This window comes from Mustela putorius, unplaced genomic scaffold, assembly GCF_011764305.1.
Source record: "Mustela putorius furo isolate JIRA1106 unplaced genomic scaffold, ASM1176430v1.1 tig00001472_pilon_pilon_pilon, whole genome shotgun sequence".
Classification (NCBI taxonomy): domain Eukaryota; kingdom Metazoa; phylum Chordata; class Mammalia; order Carnivora; family Mustelidae; genus Mustela; species Mustela putorius.
In genome coordinates, this window is record NW_025421756.1 from 536,021 (window position 1) to 555,038 (window position 19,018).

Below are 19,018 nucleotides of genomic sequence, written 5' to 3' on the forward strand. Positions count from 1 at the left end.
TACGTGAGTGTGTTTTCATATGTATGTAATGTGTTAATTTCATAACCATGGGTTATCCTCCAGTTGCATGCTTCATATTCTTTCTCTGTTGTTTGAACTGTTTTGTCTTTGGTCTTGTGGAGCTACAGTTACCTTGGGGAATCAGTTCTTCCTCAAAGCAGACTGATAGAAAAATTGACTTCTAGAGAACATGTTCAGAAATTTAGTGCTAGAGAAAGAGTTCTTGAATCTTTTGCCTTGACAAGCCATATGTTCTTTGTCCTGGGATCTGTTTCTCCGAATGTCAGGAAGATTGATGGCCTGTATAGGTTGGAACCAGTTGGGGAAAAAGAACAAACAACACAGGGATCAGGATGGCAGCCAGAAATAGAGGCAGACTCTTCCTCCATCTTCATCACTATCACTGTGCTTAGACAAGTGTTATGAGTTCGTGTGTGTGTGTGTGTGTGTGTGTGTGTGTGTGATGTGGTAATGGGATAGATGTCTTCCTGTTGTTTGCTGTAGCCCAGTCCCACTTGTCACAGACTTTAATGACCAGGGTTAAGATCTTTGCACAGCCCCTGCCTTGCTGGGTGATCATGAACTCTCCCCTTAAATTCACTGTTGGCTCAATTGTGCCATCCATCAAATGCAGGATTCAATCTAGACTCCTTATTTATCTCATAGAGTGGTGGTAACAAATCACTGAGTGAATCTGTGACAAGGTTGAGTTTCTTGGAAGCAAGGCATCACAGAAAGTCATATTCTTTCATACCCATGACCTCTCTGGATGGCATCATGTGTGGGTGAGAACAGGACACTGCAGGACTGGAGTCCATTGTGTGTGAGGAATGCCATTGTCTGTAACCCCTTGAGGGTGGGGTACAGTGGTGTTCAATAATGTACCACCAGCTCTCAATTGGTCAGTTCCAAGGAGGAGAAGGACAAGGGGGAGAACACAGGAAATTTAGAGCAAATATGTTTGAGTTTCATTTTGGCCTTTGATTTCAACCTCTTCACCCATTCCTGGCACTGAACTTTCTTTTTTTCTCTGGGGAAAATGCTCATGAGTAGGAATAAAAACATGAGGCCTGTGTAGTCCATATTCACATTCTGGGCCATTCCACCCACTGGCTAATGGAGAGTTGACAAGTATTGTTTGTCTTGTGGTCCAGTGGAGCTTGTGCTCCTAGTGCCATTTCCCTTTCCCCAACCCTTCACCACCAGTATGTCAGTATTTCCATAACTACTAGAGTTCTGTGGGTGGGGTAAGGGGCAGGTAAGGTAGCTAGCTGTGTGGACTGAACACATTCTCATTTTGTCTCCTAAGCTGATCACTGGAGATTCCATCGTTAGTGCTGAGGCAGTATGGGATCACGTCACCATGGCCAACCGGGAGTTGGCATTTAAGGCTGGCGACGTCATCAAAGTCTTGGATGCTTCCAACAAGGATTGGTGGTGGGGCCAGATCGACGATGAGGAGGGATGGTTTCCTGCCAGCTTTGTGAGGGTGAGTGTCAGCCTTCACTCTCCTCTCTCTTCAGCCTTCACTTTCTTCTCCTGTCTCCTTGGCTACCTACCCTTGACTTTCCCCTCTCCAGCCTTTGTTCTTCTCATTTCTCTCCTGGTGCCTCCTCTCACATTTCCTTTCCCTTTTTTGGTCTTTTACCCAAGACATGGGCCTCCTTTAATCTTTCCCCTCTAATTTTGAATTATTTTCTTTTTTTCTCTTTGATTATTTTAACAATCCCCATATTTGTCTGTCTCCTGCCTCCTACCTGTTGTGACTTTGTACAAATCACTTCCCCTTTGGTCTGGTTGGTTTTTGAAGACTCTTTTAACCCTATATTGCTGTGAACTTACATTTTTTATCTCTCTTCCTTTCTGCTTTTATTATTTTCCTTGTCTCCCCTCTTTTGTTCTTTCTTTTTATAGATCTCTCTCTTCCCTCCCCCTCCCTTCTCACTCCCCTCTGCCTCCTTTGCCTTCTTTTTCTTATTTAGGGAAGTGTGAATACCCCCATGTGTTGTCTTCAGCTGTTAATATAAGACTGTTGGCTCCCTACCCTCTCAGAGGCTACAGTTTACTGATTGCAGATTTTACATTGAGTCGGGTGTCTGGGATCTAAAATGTGTTGAGGGTGGGAAGCAGGCAACTTGATAGTGCTTAAAAGACCTTGGCCCTTTTGACATTGTGCCATGAAGAACCTGGCCTTTAATGGAACAGGCTCTTGAGAAAGGGCTCCTTAGCAGTTTCTGTTTCCTCTAGGTCACCAATTGGCAAGATACTACAGGGTAAGAGCACTGGCCTGGCATCCCAGCTCTTACGAATTATGAGCTAGAATCTGTTCTTTGGTATTTGTGAGCTCTGATTTTCCCCACCCACAAAATGGTGTTGATAGTTCTTTAATCCCAGTGGATATCACAATGAATGAGATCATGCACATGGAAACAACTTTGTAGCAGTACAAGTACCCAAGCTACATCAGGATGTCTTATGATCATCTTTACCATACCTATCATCTTTTGTTAGTATCTTCTGTAGGATACCTGATGTCAAACAAAAGATGAGAGTAGTTTGGGCTCTTGGAAGATGAAGGGCCTCAAGACTACAATGATGATATTGTGACATGAGTGAAGGAGCAGATTATTTGAAATCAGAGAACCTGAAAGGCAATATCACCTTTCCTACTTCCCAACTCCTTGGTTTTTGGCAAGACTTAATTCCCTGAACCTTGATTTCTTCATCTGAAGAACAGGGATAACAGACTTTTTATGATGATTAAATGAGATCACATAGGGGAGTAAAGTACTTAGCATAGTGCTTGTCGCACACTGGGTACTTGGCAAATAGTAACTTGCTCATTATTACCACCACTACTTTATTAGTCCCAAAAGGTATATGTATCAAGGCTGGACTTAATGGTTAAATGAGACCTCTTTCCTTGGAGGACTGTAAACCCAAGAAATACTGTTATCTGGTTAGAATGATTTAGATGAGGACAGTACTTAGAAGCAGAGGGATGGACAAAATGATTTCTCATCCTCTTCTGTCCTGGGAATCTCCTAATGAAATATCCAGTCCTTTTTCCTTTACTTATGTGGCATCTTCCATCTGAGTCTTCAAATGTTATCTCTGTCTTAGCTCAGCCTTGCTGCTTGATGAATTGGTCTCAGGGGTAGTCAGAAAGAACACATCAGTAACCATGGCCCTTTGGGATGAGTGTGAGGTCCTATAAAGAAACAGCTTGTGTATCTTGGGCTAACAGATCCTTCTTTAAATGGAGGACTAAACTGTCATTCCAATCCAAATGTATTTCACTTTCTGTGGAATGTCATTTGAAAAAAATTATTTATTTGAAAGAGAGAGCACAGGCAGAGAAAGCAACAGAGGGAGAAGGAGAACAAGGCTCCCCACTCATCGGGGATCCTAGGACCCTGGGATCATTACCTGAGCCAAAGGTAGATGCTTAACTAACTGAGCCACCCAAGTACCCCAAAATATCATTTTTATAATAAACAGTAAATCAAGGGATGGGGCAAAATGATTGAGCAAAGCAGAATGACTCAGAGAGGCAAATGGCAAAGCCAGGCTTTGGCTTACTAATGAACTGACATTTATGCTTTTACATGCAAGGTCAGGACAAGTGTATCTCTAAGCACACGGTCCCAGCAGCCACTAGCATGGGCTGAAGCTGACCTTTGAGAAAACTACTGGCTGACTCAGGCATGCATGGTATGGAGTCTAGCCTAGTGGTTTTCAGTCTTGGCTACATGATGAAATAAATCACTTGGGCAGCTTAAAAAAACCAATACTCAGGCTCCAAGCTAGTTAAATCAGAATCTTTGATGTTAGGAACCACTGGTCTATACTAGCACAGTCCAGTAGAAATATAATGTGAGCCACAAATGCAAGCTACAAATATAATTTAAATTTTTCTAATGGCCATAGTAAAAAAATAAAGTAAAAAAAATTATAGGTGAAATTAATTTTAATATATTTTTCTTAGTCCAATGTATCTAAAATATTATCATAGAACATCATATATTATCATTATGAACATTGTTAATAAATATATTTTTCTATGTATTTGAAATCTGGAGTGGATTCTATACTGACAACAGATTTTCATTAATATTAGTGACATTTCATGGGTTCATTAGCCACATGTGGCTAGTTGCTACTGTATTAAATAACACAAGTGTAGACTGAGGACTGTGATAATAGACCAGGACCATTAATGATAGGGCCAAAATTATAAATTAGAGATCAAATATTCTGTCTACTATAATAATGTTTATTCTTTGAGAAACTAAGATAGCATTTCATGTTGCCTGAGATTGTTTTCAGAATGAACATTAAATCATTGTGAACCTTTTTGCTTAACAATAGTTGAATGGTCTTTTCATCTCTCCAGGGGAGTACCATAGAACCTTAGTGGCCCACTGTTCTGGTATCATCAGTAAAAAGAAATGGAGTCAGGCTGTTGCATGAATGATATGAATATTATCTCACAGGTAGAACTTCAATTCTCCTTAATGAGTATTTATGTTTAGGTTTACATTTCTGGTAAGATTCTGTGATATACAAGGTATTAAATGATGGAGGTTATGTAGACTTCTTCCTAGTCGATATTTTTAAAATAAAATCACTATCTCCATTATTCTACATTGATTTTCATTGAGGGTAGAATGGTCTTATAGAAATGGTAGTAAAAATATTAAGAAATAAGAGGCCTGAGTTCTAGTCATGGCTCTCCCAACCGTTTGGTATATGATCATGGGCTTTTATTTACTCCATCTCTGAAGCACTTTCTAGAATTTATTCAAGCTCCAACATGTCTAGATAGGACATTGAGAGGAATCATACCGAACTATTGAATCTTCGTTAATGTTGATGTAGTTGGTAGGTAGATGGGTGATTTCCTGGGATACTGTAACTTTCATGTTATGGGACAGTTGTCTGCTTTATTCAGACTCACTGGAAGCTGAGATTCAATAGCTCCTTGAAAACACTATCCCTAGGTTATTTGGCATATAACAAGAAAGTATAGTAGGTGGTAAAACACTTTCTTCTGAATTCCATACCAGCTGGACATCTTTGTAGATCTTTGAACCAACTTGGTCACTGTAGAATCCCCATTCCCCTCCTGGAAGTCCCATTGTTGTGTGAGCATCCCAGTCCTAGGATGAATAATCAAGGGTGCTTAGTTCTGTCCAACTAGCCCTACCTTTTTTTTTTTTAAGATTTTATTTATTTATTTGACAGCAAGATAGAACACAATCTCAGGACCCTGAGATTTATGACCTGAGCCAAAGGCAGCTGCTTAACCGACTGAGCCACCCAGGTGCCCCTAAGGTAGCCCTACCTTTCATTAAGCAGATTAAAATCTAGTGTGCAATCTAAGAAAGCCAGATTCTTTTTTCCCCAGCTAGTTAAAATGTAGTGCAATATTAGTTTCAGATGTAGAATTTAGTGATTCATCACTTATATACAAGATCCACTGCTCATCACAAGTGAACTCCTTAATACCCATAAACTATTTAACCCATCCTCTCACCCACCTCCCCTTCTGTAGCTATCAGTTCTTTCTCTATAGTTAAGAGACTGTTTTTTGACTTTCTTCTCTTTTTTTACCCCATGTTCATTTGTTTCTTAAATTCAACTTACTAATGAAATCATGTTATTTGTCTTTCTCTGACTGATTTATTTCATGTAGCATAATACTCTCTAGCCCTATCCATGTCATTGCAAATGGCAAGATTTCACTCTTTTTTATGGGTGAGTAGTTTTCCATTATTCACACACACCCCCATCCTCTTATTTATTTATTTATTTTACACAGAGAGAGACAGCACAAGCAAGGGGAATGGCAGGCAGAGGGAGAGAGAGCAGCAGACTCCCCACCAAGCAGGGAGCCCAACAGAGGGCTTGATTCCAGGACCCAGGCATCATGACCTGAGCTGAAGACTGACATTTAACTGAATGAGCCACCCACGCACCCTCTCCCCACATCCTCTTTATCTATTCATCAGTTGATGGACATTTGGGCTCTCTCTATAGTTCAGCTATTTTTGAACATGCTGCTATAAACATCAGGATACATGTATTCCTTTCAATCAGTAGTTTTGTATCCATTGGGTAAATAGCTAGTAGTGCATTTGCTGGATTTTAGGGTAGTTCTATTATGAACTTTTTAAGAAACCTCCATACTGTTTTCCAGAATGGCTGTACCAGTTTACATTCCTACCAACAATGCAAGGGGGTTCCACTTTCTCCACATCCTTGCCAAAACCTGTTTCTTGTGTTTTTAATTTTATCCATTCTCACAGGTGTCTGGTACTATCTCATTGTAGTTTTGTTTGTATTTCTCTGATGATCAGTGATATTGAGCATCTTTTCATGTATCTGTTGGCCGTGTATATGTCTTCTTTGGAAAAATGTCTATCCACTTCTTCTCTTTATTTTTTAACTGGATTATTTGTTCTTGAGTATTGAGTTTTATAAGTTCTTTATATATTTTGGATACTAATCCTTTATTATATATTTCATTTGAAAATATCTTTTCCCATTCTGTAGATTCCCTTTAGATGGGTAGATCACCCATTTACCTATAATTGATTGTTTCCTTTGTTATGCAGAAGCTTTTTATTTTGAAGAAGTCTCAATAGTTTATTTTTACTTTTGTAAGAAACCCAGATTCTTGCTTCTATTGTGCTATTAGATGTGGAGCTTGAGCAGTTTCCTGTATATCTTTGAAACTCAGTTTTCCTCCTTGTAAATTGGGGATGACTGAGTATTGTGAAAATTGGTAACCAGTGATATCTTGGTTACCTATAAATAAGAAGTTTGGTCCCATTTTGGCTATTTTACAGGAAATTGCTAGGTGTGTGTGTCTTCTACAAAGTCAAATATCTGCCTCTCTTATTGTTCTGAATTTTATTCTGTGTGTGTGTTCTCAGATTTTCTCCCTTCTGAACATGGGATAAGGTTTCACAAGAGCACTACAGGAGTTGATTTGCCTTCCTAGCTGTTGGTCAGGTTAAGTAAATTACTGCTTGTTGAACATTGGTCCCCATATCTAACTGTTGAGATCTTTAGCTGCTTTCCTGGGCTGATTTCCCCCTTGGGAGCTGAAAGCAAGCTTCTGGGATATGATGGTACCTAGAAGTTACAAATCCTACCACAGGGGTAGGATTTTTACATACTGAACACTAACCTCAAATAATTCAGGCTCTTTTTCTTTGTCACTGTGTAAAAAAGGGCTTTGTTTCTGACTCTGGGCCATGGTCTCAGGAGGACATACTCCCCACTTGAGGACAGGATGTGCACAGGGCACATGACAACCTGTTATTGGTGGTGGTATGTGAAGCCTATGTGATAAAACATGGTTTTGGTCAGAAAATAGAGCCCGTTCAGATGTCATCAGCATATATTTTCCTTGTTTCCTCAAATTCTAGATTTCTTTGGTTTCTGTCCTGGCTTGGGGCAGTGTATGAAAGGATGAAGTAATTAGTTCATTACTGTCATTCCTTGCAATTGTACAGATCAGATGTCACACAAATAGAACTTCTGTTTGTGGGGAAGCTCACTGTTTCAGAGTATTACTTGGCTTTTAATTGTGTAGAATCTCTTTAACTATATTTTAGGAAAGATAGTCACTTGTATGAAAACTTATACTAATAGCAGATTTAGAGATAGAAAGACTCATTTTAGTCAGCAGTGGGCAACTTAGATATTGGTAGGGTCTAGACCGGTTACATGAGTAAAACAATCTGAGACTAGAGTATGCATGAGTCTATATCCAGTTGGAAAATCTCTGCCTTCTAAAGTGAACAAAAGTGATTTGGATGGTTCTCATTGGTGAGGTAGGGTGTAGGAGGGAGGAAAGTCCAGTGGGCTGACATCTTCCAGTTTTTTTCAAGAAAATCCAAATATTGGATTTTATGTAAAAAATCTCCATATTTTAAAAATGTTGACCAGTGACTGACTTTTTTTTAAAAAGAAACACTGTGAGGGAGGTGCCTGGGTGGTTCAGTGGGTTAAACCTCTGACTTCAGCTTAGGTCATGATCTCAGGGTCCTGGGAAGTGAGCCCCGCCTCGGGCTCTCTGCTCAGCAGGGAGCCTGCTTCCTTGTCTCTGCCTGCTTCTCTGCCTACTTGTGATCTCTGTCTGCCAAATAAATAAATAAAATCTTTTAAAAAAAGGGGGGGGAGAAACACTGTGAGGGACAAGTGAAACACATCTATGGGCTAAATTGTCTCTCCAGGTCCTAGCTTGTGAATACTGATCAGCCAGACCACCTCACTGTATAGATTATGAGGAGACAAATCCAGAGAATGGAAGTGACTTGATTGTACAGAGTTAGTGGAAAAGGCAGCACTTATATCTAGACCTCCTGAATTTTAAGACAGTTAAAATATTTGTCTAGTAAGTACAGTGTCTCAGCTTCCTCAGATATGATTTGTATCATTTTTTTTATCCTGTGAATGGGCCATAATTTCCTGTTTCTTTGCATACCTTTATATGCTTTTTATGCATTTCTGATTTCTTTTTGTTGAAACTGGACATTTTGAACACTATAGTGTGGTAACCCTAGAAACCAGATTCTCCACCTTCCCCAGGGTTTGCTATTGTTGGTCGTTCTCTTGTTGTCTATTTATTTAGTGAATTCTCCAAACTATCCCCCCACCAAATAAATAAATTAAAAACAAACAAACAAAATCAGACTGCATTCCTTATTATGTGTGGTCACTAAAGTCTGTTCTGTTTTCTTGTTGGTCAGCCTGTGACCTGAGAGATTTTTTTTTTTTTTAATACTAAACTAAGAAACAACAACAACAACAAAAAAACAACTAATGTCCTGGTATTTGAAGCTTAGCTCTGAGCTGGGACACTTCTTCAGTACTACTCCAGGCTGCCCACAGCTCTGCCTTAATTTTCTTTTCTTACTTTGCTGCTTGCATGGGACCCACAGATCCTCCAAAAAGTGCAAACCTACAATCTTTTCATGCATCTGGTCCAATGCATGTATCCTGTGCCCCATTTCCTCAGTATGTACAATGGCCCTTCCCAGTTATTATGTTCCCAATAAATGTCTTCTTCAGTCTCTTCCTTCTTGTGCTGTGTTGGGTCTGTTCTCTGTTCTCCTCTTCTGCCATGCCTAACTCAAGGTGATCAGGAGCAATGTATGTCTTTAAATTTTTCAATATAGGCAGTCACAGGCTAGAAAGCCACTTTAGCACAAGGGGGAGAGGGTACAAAGCAAAGGTCAGCCACTGTGTCTGTCCTTCAGGGCCAAACAGGTCAAAACACACAGCCATACCATTTTAAGAGCAAGGCAAGACCATTAGTCTGGCACCAACAATTTGCATGAGGAATATGGACCACCTTCCTTTCAGCTGCTGGGGAAATGGGGATAGTAGTCAAATGAGAAAAAAAGCCTCTGTATTCTATTATCACATTCTAGCTTTCTCTTTTTACATCAAGAAAAACCCTGGTTACAATAAGTTTTGGATCAGAGTCTAGAATTCTGAAAATGTTGGTCCTGTCAGTCTTCACTAGCTAAGGATTATTACAGTGGAGAGACTGGTTTTTTTGTGCATCCTAATCTACAATTTTTAGTGATGTTATGCCCCTCTTGAATCTTAATCCTGTACCTTCCAGGCTGTTGAACAATCAGGAAAGGATATACTTGGTCTGCTAAGAAGACTGTTAACACTTGAGGACCTGCCTCCCATTGTAGGGTAATGGCAACACTGTTTTGCTTTCTTGTAATGAGTTAATTTATGCCAGCCCTTGTTTATCCACTCAAGCTTCAAATGGAGATAGGTCTTCAGCCTTAACCATCTATGTAGAAAGTCTTATTTGTGGTTCTAGAGGTGACTCATTACAGGATCTGTGATATTAGTAAGAAGGTCCTTTCTTCCTAGATTACAGAGATTTATCTGTAATCTGTAATCTATAATCTCTGTAATCTAGGGAGAATTTCCAATGGCATTATTAACACTTAATATGCAGTCACATAATCCATTTTACTGGCTTCTCACTGCACATGCTTTGGATGAGATCATCAAGTGTATCCTTTGACTAATTAGAAGGGTTTTTTTTCTGTACTGTCATTTGCAAATATCTTCTCCCATTCTGTGGGTTGCCTCTTTGTTTTGTTGACTGTTTCCTTTGCTGTGCAGAAGCTTTTGATCTTGATGAAGTCCCAAAAGTTCATTTTCGCTTTTGTTTCCTTTGCCTTTGGAGACATATCTTGGGAGATTCCTCAAGAAATTAAAAATAGAGCTTCCCTATGACCCTGCAATTGCAATACTAGGTATTTACCCCAAAGATACAGATGTAGTGAAAAGAAGGGCCATCTGTACACAAATGTTCATAGCAGCAATGGCCAGGGTCGCCAAACTGTGGAAAGAACCAAGATGCCCTTCAACGGATGAATGGATAAGGAAGATGAGGTCCATATACACTATGGAGTATTATGCCTCCATCAGAAGGATGAATACCCAACTTTTGTATCCACATGGACAGGGTTGGAAGAGATTATGCTGAGTGAAATAAGTCAAGCAGAAAGAGTCAATTATCATATGGTTTCACTTATTTGTGGAACATAACAAATAACATGGAGGACAAAGGGAGATGGAGAGGAGAAGGGAGTTGAGGGAAATTGGAAGGGGAGGTGAACCATGAGAGACTATGTACTCTGAAAAACAATCTGAGGGTTTTGAAGGGGTGGGGCAGTGGGAGGTTGGGGGAACCAGGTGGTGGGTATTATGGAGGGCAGGTATTGCATGGAGCACTGGGTGTGGTGCAAAACCAATGAATACTGTTACACTGAAAAGAAATAAAAAATTTTTTAAAAAGTTTTTTTTTTTTTTTTAATATGGAGACATCTGTAGCTCAAAGAATACCTTAAATCTGGCTGTTACGTGACCCAGGGGATTTCCAAATTCAAATCTCTCTTAGAATCCCCCAAATTTAAAGCAACCTTGAAGGTCATATAGTATATCCCATGGCTTCCAGGCAGGATAACCAAATCATTCTGACCCTCTGAGAACTGGCCAACATGTGTCAGGAAAATCTGAACTACTTGTCTACTTCCTCATTTAAAGCTGATAATCCTTATGCTGTAATCTAAGCTAATTTCTTGAAACACATTGCTTTTTTCAGTAGGCAAATGATATTTAAGAGCTGACACCAGTAGAACAGAGTCTGTATTATTCTCTTGGTGGTGGATCTTTCTCCTGAGGCCCAGTTCTTGATACATAAAATGAATCAGTAATTTGACTGGCTACCCGAGTTAAAAGCTGTGATCTGGCCCCAAGGCCTGTTTTTCTCTCTATATCCAATCCCTGGGTTCATTTAAAGATTACTTTGTGCTGACCTAGTACAATGTCTATACTACCTTGGTGGTATTGATCACCTGAGATGAGGAAGACCATGATTGACTGAATGCTCTTGGAGATGTATGAAATTTTGGAAAATAATAATTGTGTGTATGATTTTTTTTTCATCAATACAGATATCATTATGAGTCAGGGTAAACCTTTTTCTCTCCTCATGGCTTCTCATTGCTAGTGCTATTAATATCTCCTTGCAGGTATTTACTAAGCCCTGAACAAAAGTAACTGTTCAGCACTTAGCACACCTGCCTTCTTGGGCCAGGTACACAAGGGCTAAATGTATCTGACATCTCAAAAGGCCTCTTTCCAGGTACCCTGTCCTGCTTACTGGAGGATTACCAGAGAAACCATGCTCAGAAGCTCAGGGGTTTCTTTTGTAGTTTCAAGAAGTGAGTCTTCTTTGAAAAAACTTGATTTGGGATATCTTAGTGTTGAATGAGAGAATTGATTTTTTCTACTTTATCTCTGTTCCCAGAATGGATTTGATTCCTCAAGTTGACACAGGGTACTAATTTCTGGAGAACATGAGCACTAATTACAAATCTATAGGATATGTGTGTTGGAGCAAAGAGTTTGGGTCCTCATATGGACTATTCCTGTTAGAGATCCAGTCATGAGGGAGTCTGACACCTCCTGGTCTAAATACATATAGGTACCATTTTCTTTCAGAGACATATATGTACTATTGCCATTCAGAGGATATGGATAAAGCAAAGTAGACTAGAACCTTAAGCAAGAAGGCAGATATCATCATTAAGGATGGTACTCCCTGAGCATGGTGGGCTGGACTGATCAATTGAATGTATGTGTCCTTAAGGAATCTAAATATCCTCCCCCTTCCTTGATTAGGATTGGAACTCAGATCCAGGGTACCTGAGTCATAGGCTGACTTTTCCTAAGTCTTTTGCCTTAGAGGAACCAAGAACACAGGCAGATGATACTAAGAGGACAGGAGAGGCAAATTAATAGGGAGTTTTAGGCAGAAACTATGCTAGCCTTTTGAGGTTGAATGGTTCTTCTCTATTGGAAATGTGCCATGTGTGCATAACAAAGGTCAGTTTGTGTGTGTTGAGCAGGGGTCAGTCTCTGTAGAGGAATAGAGAATGGTAAAGCTCCTGGGTTTGGAGAGATAAAACATTAGACATATTATTGTGCAGGAAGAGCACAGTGAAAGTAGCAGGAACACTGGGCTGTGAAGTCAGAGACCTGATTTGAAGGGCCAGCTCTGCTTCCAATTCTCTGGGGAATGTGAGGCATGGAACTTTCCTTTTCTGGGCCTCAGTCTCAAATGACAACTCAAGGGGTTGGGCCAGGTGGTTTCTAAAGGCCTTATCTGCACCAATCTGAGGTTTTTTTCATGATTCTAGAGTCAGGATTACCTGTGTTTACCAGTCTGCATCCACTGAGAACAGTACATCAAATTAATTTGATAGAGCTTCCCAATGGAACAGGAAGGATTTGGGTCAATGCTATAGTTGTTGATTAGAGGGTGGAGAGACCTTTGACATATTAACAGGTAACACCTTATCCCCAGGTGAAGAGGCTGTTTCTGTGAGGCACTGACCAGTTAGTACTACCTGGGAGGGCGACACAGGGTGGCATGATGAACCAGTTCAGCTCAGAAACTGCTTTCCTGTTCTTTGAGCAGCCGGACTCTAAGTTAAGAAACAGTTTTCTCTTGGTCTCTGCCAAAGTTACCCATATCCATTGACTAGGAAGCTTACAGAGGTGTGAATATTCAGACCTCAAGTTCACCTCTTTATATATGCCTCTCCCACTGTCTCCCTGAAGCCAGGTTGCTCTTTATTAGGAATCATAGACTTTCATTTTGTAATTACAACTTTGTTTTAGGATACAGACTGAGAGAAAATAAGTGAGTATTAACTTTAGCCTATTCAATCCGAAGTATAAATGATTGATATCAAATCTTTGCCTGATAATGATTTGGAGAGGAGAAGGGACCATGAGAGAAGCAAGGAAAGGAGCTAAGCAAAGAAAAAAAAGGTGGATGGGAATAAAAATGTTCACAGAGACACAATGGGAAGAGAGGGCTATAAGCATACACACCTTCCCAGCACTTCCATTTCCTTGGGGGCAGCTCACCTTCCACATGGCTAAGGCTCCATGCCCCATAGGAAATAATTCAAATTCTAGAAGACTGGACTGAGAGTCAGATAGTACTGACTTCACATCTTATATCCAGTGCTTGTGAGTGGTATGATCTTTAACATATTCCTTCATATCTTTGAACCTTTAATTTTTCTCATCTGTAAAATTAGGATGTTGAGCCCTGCTTTTTCTCAAATATCAGACCCTGACATTTGAAAAACATGTGACAGTTTGATATTGTCTTTGCAGACATGGCTATGATTTACCATCTCTCATATGCAAAATTCTAACTTTAGCAGAACAGGGCAGAGAGGTGCAAATTCTGGTTACAGATGAATACCAGAGTACAGAGACCAACTTCTCCAGAGACCCAGGTTACTTAGAGACTTAGAGTAGTACCTGAAGCCTCAGCTTCTTGGGGCTCACAATCCAATGCTTTCCCCATTTCCCATGAACATTGTGGGGCTCAAAAGACCTACTTGTTATGAAATGAGGTTAGCAATTTTGAGGTCTATGTCCCCATGAGAGACTAGGTTTGCTCTTCCCTTGAAAGAGAAACTTGAAAGTTGAGTTTAGTTTCTTGAGGACTAGAGTCCAGTGCAGAAGACAGCCACCCAGCAAAAGAGTGCCACTGGTACTGTCAGGACCACTAGATCATGATAGCTTAGCCCTGGAAGTTCTCTTTTGGTTCCTTCTTGTCCTGTGGTTCAAGTTCCAAGATGACAGGGTTATTAGCTCTCTCATGATGGCATGTTTCTGTCCTCTCCTGGGGCCAAAATTACCCCTGGCTAAGCCATACAAAAGCCAGGATTGTCAGTAACATTGCCTAGGCTTCTAGTCTCCAGACCTCTTTATGACTTTGCAAGGGCCAGCCTTTACCTTTCTTGATCCCCTCAGAGAGATCAGGACACACCTTAGATAGACCTTGGCTATGAAATCTCCAAGTCTACCAAGTTTGGGTTTATGTCTACTTCTTTCTTATCTTTCCTTCCCATCCTAGGTCTTACCAGTTACAGTCATTGAGATAACTTGTTTCCCAGGGCAGTACATCTGGTCAGGTGATCTGCTTTGCTATGTGGGTATCAAACATGGGTGTGGATGAGTTGGGACTACAATATGTCAGAACAAAGGGTCAGCACTAAGTCTCTGCCAATCTCAAAGATCTAAAATTCTAATCCCTGGACAGCAGTTACTGGTTTAAGTTGGGGTGTCTCCTAAAAGTTCTTGAATTTCCTAGCTGATCCCATTCATAAGTTATCAGTCATAAGATGCCATTCCAAGGAAGTATATCATGAAGAGAAACCTCCGCAAACCATCTTCTTCCCTTTGGCCTTTACTACTTTTCCAAAAGCTTTTCTTTTAGCCTATCTTGCTCTATTTGTCTCTCTCTCTCTCTTTTTTAAGGTTTTGTTTATTTTTTTATTTGAGAGAGAGGAGAGAGAGAGAATCTCAAGTAGACACTGTGTTGACCATGGAGCCTGATGTGGGGCTTGATCTCATGACCCTGAATTTAGGACCTGCACTGAAATCAAGAGTCAGATGCTTAACCAACTGAGCTACCCAGATGTCCCTTTTCTTTCTTGATTGGGGACATATTGGAGACTATTCCCTGCTTGTCCCCTACTTTTATCTCCAAATATAACCCTTCAGCTCTGGAACAGAAATAACTAGAGTTCACAAGTATATCCATTCAGCTTAATTTCTGTTCCTTCACATAAAACATTAAACTGACATGACTGTTTGGATGCGGTATGATAGTATTGAGAGGGAGGCTGGGAAGGAGGTTTTCTACAACAGAATATCTAAACTGGTGCTAGGCCCAGGTGCTTCCCCCTTGATCCTTCTATAGGAGTGGTGCTAGAGAAGGCAAAACAAAGGCCTCCTGGAAATGCAGATGATGTCCTAAAAGGTAGAAGGAAGGCCTTTTCTACATCATAAAAGGCCACTTCTCTGTTTCACTTTGATTTTCTTATTTTTTGCTGAGAAAATATGCAGCTATACAAGGAGAAATATATTTGAGGTGGTTAGGGCTCAGAGCTCCTTGTTAAAAAGTAGTTGAAGATAACATTTGGGGGATCTGACTTTTTTACCCCTCCTTTCCTCTTACCACCAGCACTTCACAACCACCCACCTTACCACTCATCCACTGCCCCCTATCCAGCAGTAGAAGACCCAGAAGGTGTAATTGCCCCTAAACAGATAATAGATAACTAAACAAAATAACTGCATCAGCTTTCTTGGACTTGCTAAATACAAGATAGACACTAAACAGATAACAGGGACAGGGGTGGGTAATGGGAGAGCAGAGCCCAAGGGAAAAGGAGGGAATGAATGGGAAGAAGAAGGGAGTTCTTTCTCTGGAAGGACTTCTGTCACTCTCACCATTATTATCATCACTGCCAAGTGTTTATGGAGCCCCTCCTCACCAGTGGAGCCTCCATGGCTTTAGCATGCTCAATTAAAAGCAGTATGTCCTCAGCCTGGAATCCCATTCTCCCATTACGTTTACTAGCTAAACAAATGTCATAATGGAGAAACCTGTTTATTATGATAGTTCCTTTAATTATCTAGGGGCTTCCTTTAAACTTTCATCGATCACTTAAGACATGTCCTATCTCTTGAAAGTCTTTCATCACTAGTATTTCTCATCCCCATTGCAGATAGGGGATGAGGGAAATGAGGCCTCAAATTAGACATAACTTTCTAGAGTTATATAGCAAGTTAGAATTGCAGAGCAGAACCAAATCTCTAATTTAGCCCTTTTGGCTGTTGAGCTCAGTGTTGTTTCTATTAATCCTAGTAAGCTGCCTACTAGAAGGTTTTTTTTTTTAATTGCATTATGTTAGTCACCATAAAATACATCATTAATTTTTTTTTAATTTTTTATTTTTTATAAACATATATTTTTATCCCCAGGGCTACAGGTCTGTGAATCACCATTAATTTTTGATGATCGAAGTTTATGCTGTTTGAAAATGCTTAGAAACAGGCCTTAAAAACAGGATGCATATCGCTGTAATCTCACTTGGCTAATAATATGTCTTGTGGACCCTTTATTTAGCCTTCAACATTGATATGTTATCGGTATGTTGTTTGTTTTCATTCTCTAGGAGTCATTACCTGTGGCCCTCCATGGGTCTTGCTTAGGGAAAGAAATTCTAGCTGATGTTTGTGTATGACTGAACTTGAATTGGATCCAGCCAAAAGGCTTGGATTTCATCCTTCTTAAAATGATCTGTGAGCAATGGATGTTGACTCATATAGCCAGGAAATTTTAGGGTTTGGGGAGATTTAAAAAAAGAAAATCATCAATTGTTGTTCCATACAAATTTTAGGATTGTTTATTCTAGCTCTGTAAAAAAATGCTGGTCGTATTTTGATAGGGATTGCATTAAATGTGTAGATTGCTTTGAGTAGTAGACACATTTTAACATTATTTGTTCTTCCAGTCCATGGACATAGAATGTCTTTCCATTTTTTTGTGTCATCTTCAATTTCTTTCATCAGTGTTTTATGGCTTTCAGAGTACAGGTCTTTCACCTCTTTGGTTAGCTTTATTCCTGGTATCTTACAGTTTTTGGTGCAATTATGAATGGGATCTATTCCTTGATTTCTCTTCCTGCTGCTTCATTTTTTTTGTATAGAAATGCAACAGATTTCTGTACATTGATTTTATATCCTGCCACTTTATTAACTTTGTGTATTAATTTTAGCATTTTTGGTGGAATGTTTTGGGTTTTCTATATAGAACATCGTGTTATCTGCAAATATTGAAAGTTTTACTTCTTCCTTGCTGATTTGGATGACTTTTATTTTTGTTGTCTGATTGTCATGGCTAGCACTTCAGTACTATTTTAAATAACAGTGGTGTAAGTGGACATTCCTGTCTTATTTCAGACTGTAGAGTAAAAGCTCTTAGTTTTTCCCTATTGGGGATGATGTGGATTTTTCATATATAGCTTTTATTATCTTGAGATATGTTTCCTCTAACCCTACTTTGCTGAGGGATTTTATAATGAAGGATATTTTACTTTGTCAAATGCTTTTTTTGAATCTATTAAAATCATCATATGGTTCTCATCCTTTCTTTTATTGATGTGCAGTGTCACATTGATTAATTTAAACCACATTTGGAACCTAGGAATAAACCCACTTGATCATGCTGAATGATTTTTTTTATTGAATTTTAAAACTTATTTATTTATTTTTAAGTTTTTATATATTTTTTATTTATTTTTTATATCTTTTCAGTGTAACAGTATTCATTGTTTTTGCACCACACCCAGTGCTCCATGCAATATGTGCCCTCCTTAATACCCAATACCTGGCTCCCCCAACTACCCACCCCCCACCCCTTCAAAACCCTCAGATTGTTTTTCAGAGTCCATAGTCTCTCATGGTTCACCTCCCCTTCCAATTTCCCTCAACTCCCTTCTCCTCTCCATCTCCCCATGTCCTCCATGTTATTTGTTATGCTCCACAAATAAGTGAAACCATATGATAATTGACTCTCTCTGCTTGACTGATTTCACTCAGCATAATCTCTTCCAGTCCCATCCATGTTGCTACAAAAGTTGGGTATTCATCCTTTCTGATGGAGGCATAATACTCAATAGTGTATATGGACCTCATCTTCCTTATTCATTTGTCTGTTGAAGGGCATCTTGGTTCTTTCCACAGTTTGGCGACCGTGGTCGTTGCTGCTATAAACATTGGGGTACAGGTGGCCCTTCTTTTCACTACATCTGTATCTTTGGGGTAAATACCTAGTAGTGCAATTGCAGAGTCATAGGGAAGTTATATTTTTTATTTCTTAAGGAATCTCCACACTGTTCTCCAAAGTGGCTGCACGAACTTGCATTCCCACCAACAGTGTAAGAGGGTTCCCCTTTCTCCACATCCTCTCCAACACACGTTTCCTGTCTTGCAAATTTTGGCCATCCTAACTGATGTAAGGTGGTATCTCAATGTGGTTTTAATTTAATCTCCCTGATGGCTAGTGATGATGAACATTTTTTCATGTGACTGATAGCCATTTGTATGTCTTCATTGGAGAAGTGTCTGTTCATATCTTCTGCCCATTTTTTATATGATTGTCTGTTTTGTGTGTGTTGAGTTTGAGAAGTTCTTTATAGATCCTGGATATCAACCTTTTTTCTGTGCTGTCATTTGCAAATATCTTCTCTCCTTCCGTGGGTTGCCTCTTTGTTTTCTTGACTGTTTCCTTTGCTGTGCAGAAGCTTTTGATCTTGATGAAGTCCCAAAAGTTCATTTTTGCTTTTGTTTCCTTTGCCTTTGGAGACATGTCTTGAAAGAATTTGCTGAGGCCAATGTCGAAGAGGTTACTGCCTATGTTCTCTAGGATTCTGATGGATTCCTGTCTCATGTTGAGGTCTTTTTATCCATTTTGAGTTTATCTTTGTGTAAGGTGTAAGAGAATCATCGAATTTCATTCTTCTACATATAGCTGTCCAATTTTCCCAGCACCATTTATTGAAGAGACTGTCTTTTTTCCACTGTA

General features: G+C 39.7%; 1 protein-coding gene across 9 annotated transcripts in view; it reads left to right on the plus strand.

Moving 5' to 3' along the window:
- ARHGEF9 (Cdc42 guanine nucleotide exchange factor 9) overlaps positions 1 to 19,018 on the plus strand; it is a 197,314-nt gene that overhangs the window by 61,512 nt on the left and 116,784 nt on the right. For 6 of the 9 annotated variants that reach the window (XM_004781252.3, XM_045087793.1, XM_004781257.3 and 3 more), the window contains exon 2: positions 1,310 to 1,489. The exons of the other annotated variants lie outside the window; for them this stretch is intronic. In XM_004781252.3, the coding sequence (XP_004781309.1) occupies positions 1,310 to 1,489 (180 nt within the window). The remainder of the gene's footprint in view (positions 1 to 1,309; positions 1,490 to 19,018) is intronic. 9 annotated transcript variants of the gene reach the window in all.